General features: G+C 41.7%; 1 protein-coding gene across 1 annotated transcript; it reads left to right on the top strand.

The window, feature by feature from the left end:
* Positions 1–727: 727 nt before the first annotated feature.
* Positions 728–6,683, top strand: LOC117478822 (nuclear factor 7, brain-like). The gene is made up of 2 exons (XM_034125730.1): positions 728–860; positions 4,866–6,683. The coding sequence occupies exon 2, from the start codon at positions 4,883–4,885 to the stop codon at positions 6,266–6,268; it is 1,386 nt and encodes a 461-aa protein (XP_033981621.1). The 5' UTR covers positions 728–860; positions 4,866–4,882; the 3' UTR covers positions 6,269–6,683.
* The last annotated feature ends 4,097 nt before the right edge of the window (positions 6,684–10,780 follow it).

The raw sequence follows: 10,780 nt of genomic DNA, 5'->3' as shown, positions 1-10,780 counted from the left end.
ATTTTATGAAGTATTCATCGTACAAAGGTCAGTTTTATACAAGTAGAAGTGTGTATTTACATGGTAGTAGGCTGTCAGTAATGGCTACGCCTCTCTATTTGGACTGGTAGATCTCGGCAGACTGGCAACTTTAAAAGTAGCTCTCGGTTCAAAAAAGGTTGGGCACCCCTGGTCTAATCTAATCTAATGTAGCTGGAGGTGCCAGTTCGCCTCATATGCACCAAACCCAACTATCCCCCATCTGACACCTCTCCATTAGTGCATGTGTATAGGTCCTGTTTGTGCACGCATGTATTTCTGCCAATTATTAAAGTAAATAATAGTTAATAACTAAACATAATTTGTTGCACGTATAATGTCTATAGCATAACGATAGCTAATTCTCTAAATGAATGGTTGTCTTTACGTGACTGATTATGTGTTAGTATGAATAACATAATTATGAAATCTGCCATTGTGATGAAGTCCAGGATAATTTGTTGTTGAATGTTTTAAACTGATGCCATATACTTGACAGATATTTGAGTTTGGTTTGTGAAACCTTCACACTATGGGAGCCTACTTCACATCTTTAACAACATCTTAGTTAGTAATTTAACTCACACACTATAACCTTTATTCCAGCAATAAATCAGCACTTTGGAGACACTCCCTGAGTTACATGAGAGGAGACAGCGTTCAGCAGAGGAGGCGTGACAGAGCTCACTTGACTCACTGCAGAGAGAGAGACGGACTGAAAAACAGACGATCAGATTCACCTTCAGACCAAACTAACAACTTCCTCTGAGTTCAGCTACAGGAGAGAAAAGTGGAAACTACAACACTGCTGCTTCAACCTGCGGACCCTCCACCCCCTGAAGGTGAGTCTGACTCCAAACAATACTCAAATGGCGCTTTTCCACTGCAGGACCTAGCACGGCTTAGCAGGGTTTAGTTTGGCCTTGGTAGGCCATGCTCACTTTAAAGGTCCCATGTCATGGCCATTTCTACTGATCATAATTCCATTGTTGAGGTCTACTAGAACAGATTTACATTGTTCAATGTTCCAAACTCACATTGGTTTCTCATACAGCATCTCTGTATAGTATGTGTATTCACTCTCTGTCCTAAACGGCTTGTTGGAGCTCCTGCCCCCCCCCCCCTCCCTATGAGCCCAGTGTGCTCTGATTGGTCAGTTCTGTTTCATATGGGTGTTGAGAGAGGTATCCATAGATCTCTTAATTTTGCTCTCAAAGTGCACCAGATTTATGCATTTAACTTCAATATTTGAAAAACAAATCTTCCCGGGTTATCGAGCCTTCATTGCAACAGTCGCAGGTGTACTGTGTGTGTGCGTGCGGGGAATGTTGCAGTAAAAAATTCCACTGTAGCGCCTCAGTGTTTTCAGGTCCAGGCGACGCCCCTGCATGGGACCTTTAAGCTGCGTTTCCATTACAGTTAGTAACTGGGGTAGTTAACGACGCAGTGTAGGCGGGGCGATCGGCTGTTCGGCGGGCGGAGCGACGCTGCGTAAAACTGCCGTGACGTTATCTTCAATGCGACACAACTCACAAAACACCATAACAATGGAGGATATGGAAGCGATCGTTTACTTGGTTCTTGGTATGTGGCTTTTTATCACAGCAAGGAGGTATAGTGTTGTCCTTTTGTATGTGTATCTTGCTTTATTATAGACAACTCAGGAGACAGCGAGTATGGTTAACTGTGCTTTATTCACGCTCTGTGCTACATCATATAACATACTCATATAACATTCCGGGTATTCACAACTCCGGACCAAAGAGTATGTCACAACATTACAGGAGGCAAACTTTGTTTCGGAAAAGGCTGCGTATAGCAAGACGAAATACAGAAGAAACTAACAGGAGAGTTTGGGCAATCATAAAACATGTATATACATGGGTTTGTCAAATGATTTAAAAAAAATTAGACTATTTAGTAAATATTTGAATTTCAATCACCTGTAGGTACTGCCCCATAATAAGAACATTTGAGAAAATAACAGATCATGAAAAGAAAATCTTTCTAATAAATTAAGGTCTGTTTTGTTTGTTTATATCTACAGTTAAAGGTGGGGTAGGTAAGTTTGAGAAACCGGCTCGAGATACACTTTTTGTTATATTCCATGGAATGCTCTTAACATCCAGATTGCAATGAATATCTGAAGTGCTTTGACAAAAGATCCATAAAAAAATGTCATCTGTGGAAGCCGTAGTACTGTAAAAAGCACGACCAGCCGGCCCGGCTAAAATAACTGGATGGCCTACCTGCCTGTCAGCCTTCCATCTGTGCACAAACTTATCTCGTGCCCTCATTGGTCGTGTGTGTTGGAGGAGGGGCTCTGTAAGGAAGTGGCAGATTTTTTTACGGTTGTGTATTCTCAAATTCTAGCGCACTAGAGCTGGTTTCTCCAAAATTACCTACCCCACCTTTAACACAGAGGAAATCACGATAAAAATACTTGTTACAAACAAACAGTTTAATCATCAAACAAGTGCAAATAACAAAGCAAACTATAAACATAAATACAACCGTTCCTGCTGGGCCAGATCTGCGCTGTGCATCTCCCTCAGGACTGTGAGGTGCTCCTGTCCTCGTTTCCTCTTGCCTGAAAGACAATAAGATAAACCTTTTTTCGTTTTTAATCACCGTAGGGAAATTCAGGTGTCATAGCAGCAACAGCAATAAGAATGAAAAACACAGGACAGGTACAGGTCACGTAAGGATATAAGAATAAAATATATAAGTATGAACAGAACAACGGTAACGGACCGTCTACACAGCAGCGTTAAAAAAATCTTGAAACGCTTCTGCCCATTCACTTTGAATGGGGTGATGTCACTTTCCCTCACTTTTCGCCGAAATACATTGTGGGCAGGCGAGCGGAGATTTTCAGGATTTTCAGGATTCAAAGTTGAACAATGTTCAACTTTTGAGGCTGAGGTGGAAGCGTCAGCCAATCAAATCCCGTGTACGCAAATCTGACAGTTCAAGCTCTAGCCAATCAAACGGCGTGTATGCTGGGAGAGACATACCGCAGGTCATTTCCTCATATTCCAAAAAATTGAGGAGAAATTAGCGGTAGCGAATCACCCGGTGCTTTATGACCAGTCCCTATTTACCTACCGGGATATAAACCGGAGGAGCCAGGCATGGAGGGAGGTGTGTTACGATCTGTCTGTGTTGGGTTTTGTCTTGTCTTTTTCTGTCTTTGGTTTCCCGTTTTGTTTTGAAAAGTGTTCACCCCTGTCCTGCCTGATTGCCCGATTGTGTTCACCTGGTGCCCCTGTGTTTTCTCCTCCCTCCTCACCTGTGTCTTGTTTGTGTGATTGGTCTTGTGTGTATTTTAGTTCTGGTTTTTCTGTCTGTCATTGTTGGTTCATTGTTTGTAGTTGACTGTGTGTCACAGGGTAGTGTTCTGTGTTTCTACTTTGTACCTTGGAATAAAGGACTATTCTTGGAAATCTGCATTTGGGTCCTGCCTGCTTACTCAACCCTGACAGAGTGGCAGAGACAGTGGTAGGTTTTCGCCTGTTTTGGGGAGTTTATATCCAGTTTACTTCGGGCTTTTTTGCTTCGTATGTCGCGGGCGGGAGATTCATGTGATTGGTTGTTCATGCCTTGCTCGCAAAAAATCCTCAAGCTTCAGATACGCCCACCTCCAAGATTTTTTTTAACGCTGCTGTGTAGACGGTCTGTAAGGATGAACTAAAGACGGTTCTGGCCCTAGATGTTTACAATGATTGTGAAAGTGAATTACATTATGTCCAGCCTGTTGATAATGAATATAAATATATGTATACATATGTATGAGTATGTACAAATATACAGTCATGAAGTAAATGGATAATTACAAATGAATATAAGTATGAATAATTATGAGACTAGTTTAAAGTGCAACAATACTTAACAATGAAGAATATACAAGAATATATTAGGATGTCACACACAATTTTACTAGCTGCAACATTAATAGTGATTCTTACTACTTTTACTTTTGGTACGTTACTTTACTTGTAACAGAGCATTTCCACACATTGGTATTGCTTATTTTACTTACTGACGATGATCTAAAGTTTAAGAAAAGTCACAATTCCAGTCGTTTTGCCATGCCTATTTCTTACTTAACTCTAGAAAACTGGACGTAAACAATGGTACATATGGTGTTAGCAAACAATAGCTCTTGCTAATGCTATCTGTGCTAACCGTAGCTCTTCGGGGCTCCATAAAAGCATGGGTTGTCGAACATAAATGTACGGATAAAATAGGCATGTTTGTTAGAAATGAGCTTTACAATAGATAGGGACACAACGCTTTCAAGCAAAGAACAGAGCGTTAGCAAAAACGTACCATCCTGCAGCCGTTGCCGAGTCCAGGCGTCGTTTCGCGTTGCGACGTCGAGCTCCCGCTGTATTTTTTTCATCAGCAACGAGATGGAGTAACGTCTGTACCTCGTCAAAGGACCACGGCGTGTTTTTTTTGTTGCTGCCATTTCTTTATGGATTTGTTTAACGGTAGCTTGTCTGTTTTAAAAATGGTGCTTATGCGACGCTTGGGGACTGTCTCGCGCAACGATTTTGACGATTCTCTCTGACCAATCAGCAGTCGGGAGTGTTTACATCACTAGTTTAGCATATTCAGCTCGGTTGTTGGCTCGGTAGGAACCTCGAAGTTAAAAAGTACCCGTGAGCCAGAACTACCCCTAGTGGAATAGCAAAAAAATGCGGGCCGGGCCAAACTAAACCGTGCTAAGCCGTGCTAGGTCCTGCAGTGGAAAAGCGCCAAAAGTGAATTTCAGTGAAGTCATTAGAGAAGGGGGAGGGGAGCCATGACTGACTGTATACTCCTGTCTGCTGTGTTTTCAGCTTCACTCAGAGACAACATGGCTTCCAGGTTAGAGGAAGATCTCTGCTGTCCGGTCTGTCAGGAAGTCTTTAGAGATCCTGTTCTTCTGTCCTGCTGCCACAGCTTCTGTAAAGCCTGTCTGCAGAACTGGTGGGATGGGAAAGAAGTAAAGGAGTGTCCAGTTTGTAGGAGAAAATCTTCAAAGGAATTCGTTCTTAACTTTGCTTTAAAGAACCTGTGTGAGACCTTCTTACTGGAGAGAGATCAGAGATCTCTAGAGGCTCTGTGCAGTCTGCACTCTGAGAAACTCAAACTCTTCTGTCTGGACCATCAGCAGCCAGTGTGTCTCATCTGCAGAGATTCAAAAACACACACCAACCACAGATTCAGACCCATCGATGAAGCTGCTCAGGATCTCAAAGAGGAGCTCCAGAAGTCTCTGCAGCCCTTTCAGGAGAAACTGAAGCTCTTTGAACGCGTTAAAGTGAAGTTTGATCAAACAGCAAGACACATGAAGGTCCAGGCTCAACACACAGAGACGCAGATTAAGAAGCAGTTTAAGAAGCTTCACCAGTTTCTAGAAGAGGAAGAGGAGGCCAGGATGGCTGCACTGAGGGAGGAAGAGGAGCAGAAGAGGAGGGTGATGGAGGAGAAGATGGAGGCTGTGAGCAGAGAGATAGCAGCTCTTTCACACACAGTCAGAGCCACAAAGGAGGAGCTGAGAGCTGAAGACGTCTCCTTCCTGCACAACTACAAGGCTGCAGTGGAGAGGCTGCAGCGCCCCCTGCTGGAGGATCCACAGCTGCCCTCAGGAGCTCTGATAGACCAGGCCAAACACCTGGGCAACCTCAGCTTCAACATCTGGAGCAAGATGAAGGACATGGTGTCCTACTCTCCTCTCATCCTGGACCCAAACACTGCTCATCCAGGACTCATCCTGTCTGAAGATCTGACCAGAGTGAGACGAGGAGGAGAGAGACAGAAACTTCCTGATAATCCAGAGAGGTTTGATTATTACAGCCTTGTCCTGAGCTCTGAGGGCTTTAACTCAGGGACTCACAGCTGGGATGTCCAGGTTACAGACAGTACAGACTGGTCACTGGGTGTGTCAACAGAGTCTACCCAGAGGAAGGGACGCATACAGTCTGGATTATGGGGAATATGTTTCATTGAAGGTAAATACTCAGCACGGTCACTACCAGCTCCAGAAACTCCTCTCAGCCTGCAGAAGGAGCCCCAGAGGGTCAGAGTGAATCTGGACTGGAACAGAGGAAAGCTGTCGTTCTCTGATCCTGACACTAACACACACATACACACCTTCACACACACTTTCACTGAGAAGATGTTTCCATACATTTACACTTGGGAGGAAGTGAAGATATTACCACTGAAGGTGTGTGTGACAGTGGATCAGAGCAGGTAGAGATCAACAGGATCATTATATCTATGATGATCATCTCTTAAAGGGATCATTCACTGACCTCTGAACCTGTCCTCCTGCTGTCTCTTTATTCTAAACATGTTTTTATTCTTGTTGTTATTGAGTTTGATAATCTGCTTTTTGATCATACTGTCAACCTTTATTAAATTGAAACACGTGCATTTAGCTGACACTTTTATCCAAGTAACATCATGTACATCAAATATGCTGAACTGCTTCCTTTAGAGGAAATAAGATATATATATTCTTTACATTTGAAATGATCTCACCCAGATTCAGATCTTTATGTCAGGTTATAGTTCAACCTTCTCTGTTTTATTGATTCTATGTCGTTATAAATTGTTAATTTGTTATTTGTGCATGATGGGAAAATAAATAAATAATATGTTTAATCCAACTGCGAGTTTGAGCAGCGAATCATTGCATTTTTATTAGTTTTATTACATGCAATTTTTAACTTGTATAATCATATAAAACATACAGAGTTACTGGGTTTAAATTAACTCCCTGACAGACCTCTTCGTCAGGGAATAAAATAAATGTTTTAAAGAGATTTCTAAGTATTTAAATACAGAGTAAATGTTAAACACAGTTTTCCCAGGAGAAGCCTAAACAGAGAGGACGACCCATTGCTGTTCAGCGTGGATTATCAAATGCACACGTTTATTAACTCTAAAGGATTTAATCTCAATCTAAAATACTGATTTCTTGGCAACGGTGTGTTATCGAGTATTAACAACCTCTTAAACTTCTAATTTGACCAATCAGAGTTGAGTATTCAGCTAAGACGTTTAATAAAATATAATAATATATAGTAAAGTAAAATATATAATGGAGAAGATAAAGTAATGTGTGCACTACTTGAATATATAAAAACATGTATGTTACAATAGAGTTATTCATTAATATTAATAATGATGTCACTCAGATTATTAAAGCAGCAACAATCACATTTAATGAGAAAAGAGCAAACAGATGTTACAATGCTGTCAAATAATAAACAAACTAACATTTCTGATTAAATCAGTTTCACAAGAACAGAGGTTTCTTCAGACTGAAAACAAGTTGCTTCTTTTCCTCATTTTATTCATGTTTATTTCCTCACTGACATGACGCGTCTCAGAATAAAAAGTAGGAATAGTAGAGTCTGTTGAAACTTGGCTTGGTCGTGATTGGTCTAAAATACAGAGAGTTGTCAAACACCATCAGAATGCTACAGCTAATTCAGAATGCTGCAGCCAGACTGCTCTTCAACCTCCTCCTGTTCTCCCACTACTCCTCTCCTCCACTCCTCCACTGGCTGACAGCCAGAGGTGGGAAGTAGTGGAGTACAAATACTTTGTTTCTGTACTTAACTTCATTTTTCTGGTATCAGTACTTTACTCCACTACTTATTTTTCTGACAACTTTTTACTTTGACTTCTTACATTTTGAACCCAAATACCTGTACTTTCTACTTCTTACATGTTGAACACAAATACCTGTACTTTCTACTTGTTACATTTTCCAAACAGGCTGGTTCCTTTAGTTTGAATGTGTGTTTGGTGGCGTGATCATTATTATTTAGAGTCTTGCGTGCCTATTGATTTGAACACGATCCGTGTATCCATCATTTCCTGGTCTTCTCTAAAGAAGAGGGACCAATGAAAACGTTGTCATGTTGCCGTTGTTCAGCATGGAAACATTCATTAGCTAACAATGACATTATTGTTCTATTAATATAAAGGGAGGTCAGGTACTCTTTAAAACAGCTGCTAGTTATGGGTACTTTTTACTTAAGTACATTTCAAAGCCCTCTTTACTTTGACTTGAGTAAAGAAGTTTAGTCAGTACTTCTACTTTTACCAGAGTATTTTTAAACACGAGTATCTGTACTTCTGCTTGAGTAAAGGATGTGTGTACTTTTGCCCTCTCTGCTGCCAGTTAATGCAATAATCCAATTCAAGACACTGGTGCTGACCTTGGTTAAACTCCAGCTCGTGCACTTCACTTGGCATCAGCCAATCAGATTGCTGCTCCCACTGTGAGTGGGACCCAGGTAACCCCCAAAAACACACTATCCTGGCTCCGAAATCAGAATCAGAATCAGTTTTATTACCAGGTAGGTTGATACATGTACGTACGAGGAATTTGATTGGTGTCGTGGTGCATACATAAAAACCAAAAATAAAAAAACACAACTATTTTATGAAAAATATAATAACATTAAAAATAACACAAAAATATAGTAAAATAAAAAAAACAGTATTCACATTGAAATAGAATGGAATAGAGAAGTGGATCAGATCACACACACACACACACACACACACACGGAGGGGTTAGTCTGACTCCAAACAATAGTCTCTGTTCTCTGTAAACCTCCATGTCTGATTAAATATCCTTGCGCCAGCGTCTCACGTGTTGGGCGAGCTCTCTTCTGACCATATTTGGAAGTACAACTTCCTACAACTTCCTACAGGTTCAACCTCCACCGGCTGCGGCTGCGGCTGCAGCTGGACCCTTCTCCAAAAGTTGGGCCATTTTATCATCATGCGCCAATGAGCAACTCTCATAGGAATGAATGAGGCCCCGCCTCCCACGCTGTATCCAGTTCTTATTATACATCCATGGTTGTTACATACAGTTGCGGCATTTCCTGTTTCTGCCGGAGAGAGGGGAGGCCGTCCCAATGCGGTGCACTGTATTTATAGCCTTAATGGAGGGAACTTCATTCTGCTGCGAGTGTGGCTACCAGGGGCGTCGCCTGGACCTGAAAACATTCGGGGCTTAGCCCACAGTGGCGGCGGCACTACAGTGGCATTTTTCACTGCAACACTCCCCACACGCACACACACAGTACACCCGCGACTGTTACAATAAAGGCTCGATAATCAGCTCACGGCATATAGGCAGGGGTAAAGTGGTATTTTTTATGAGTGGGGGGCTCACCTCCTCTAGGGGGGTCCGGGGGGATGCTCCCCCGGGAAGATTTTTTTTTAAATATTGAAGTTAAATGCATCAATCTGGTGCACTTTGAGAGCAAAATGAAGAGATCTATGGATACATCTCTCAACACCCATATGAAGCAGAACTGTAAACAGATGTACTTTTTCTTTATGGATATTTTACTAATCACTCCCCTTTTAAACTCTATTCTTGTTTTACTGCCATATTTCATAACTGTTTTTCCTTTATTCTCTTATTTTCTTTATAACTATAATGATCATATGAAGGTGTGCCGCGGAAATAATCTTTTGAATAATTTGTGACCAAACCGTTTGAGACCCACTGAGATAACTTAGACTAAAGTTATGTATCTAAACACTCAGAGAGTCCTTTAGCTCACCTGAGTCTCTCAGTCTGAGAGGAGAGGACTCTCCTCCAGCTTCTTGTGGAACAAACAGCTCCTTATGTCCGTTAGTGCAGCTAGCTAACCAGATGCTAACAACACGGTCCATGCTGGCACCGGCCCCTCCCTCCCCCTCTCTCCCTCTCTCTCTCTCTATCACACTAAATGCGCTATTGCCACACACACACACAGAGCCGAGCTTGAATGACACAAGCACATGTTTATTTCCATGCAACTCTCTGATTGGTCTGGTGTCATGCCTCTGTTGCATTCACTGAACACGGGAAATTACAGTCCTGCCGTCCTCTCTTGTGTCATGATGAGGTTCACGTAAAGCACGGTTAATGTATTATATTATTGAGGGCGAATTGTCCGGGGCTACAGAAAAAACATTCGGGGCTAAAGCCCCGGATGCCCAGGCCAGGCGACGCCACTGGTGGCTACAGACGGAGTTCACTCCGTCACGGAGGGGTAGGGTCGAGGGAGTGGTTTGGGATTGGGCCGAAATCGTGACATCTTCACGTCTCCCAGCATGGTAAATCGTCACATGTTCACGTCTTGCCGTGATACCGGGTTGTATGTTTCAAGTGGAACCTACTTGAGCAGGTCTCCCTTGAAAAAGAGATCAATGATCTCAATGGGATACACCTGGGTAAATAAAGGTTTGAAATTAAATTAAATTAATTATATATTTTCATATTTGTTGCATAGATGCATTTTAACGAAAGTTTTTATACTTGTTTTAATTATCATTTGTGAGCATTTTACGACTTTATTAAATAAGTGTTGGTAGAGAGATGACAGGAAACTTAAGAGAGGTGAAACACACATCTGTGAACAGGTTGTTTAACAGCTGCTGCGTAATAAATAATAATACAGTGTATTTATATAGCACTTAAGATACAAGAGACTAAGCTCAAAGTGCTCACAAAAACACACTTAACCCTTGTATGGTGTTCGGGTCTGTGGGACCCATTTTCATTATTTATCTAAAGAAAAATGATATCCTCAATAACTTTTTCAAACTCACACTCAATGGCCTTGGCTCATTTTCTGTGAAGAACATATATCAGAACACATTTTCAATTACCACCCACTGTACACCCCCCCAACACATTTACATTACATACAGGGTGTTCGGGTAAATAAAGCTCCTCTAGTTT

This window comes from Trematomus bernacchii, unplaced genomic scaffold, assembly GCF_902827165.1.
Source record: "Trematomus bernacchii unplaced genomic scaffold, fTreBer1.1, whole genome shotgun sequence".
Lineage (NCBI taxonomy): Eukaryota > Metazoa > Chordata > Actinopteri > Perciformes > Nototheniidae > Trematomus > Trematomus bernacchii.
The sequence above is the reverse complement of the archived record's forward strand: the minus strand, read 5'-3'. Positions and strand labels throughout refer to the sequence as shown.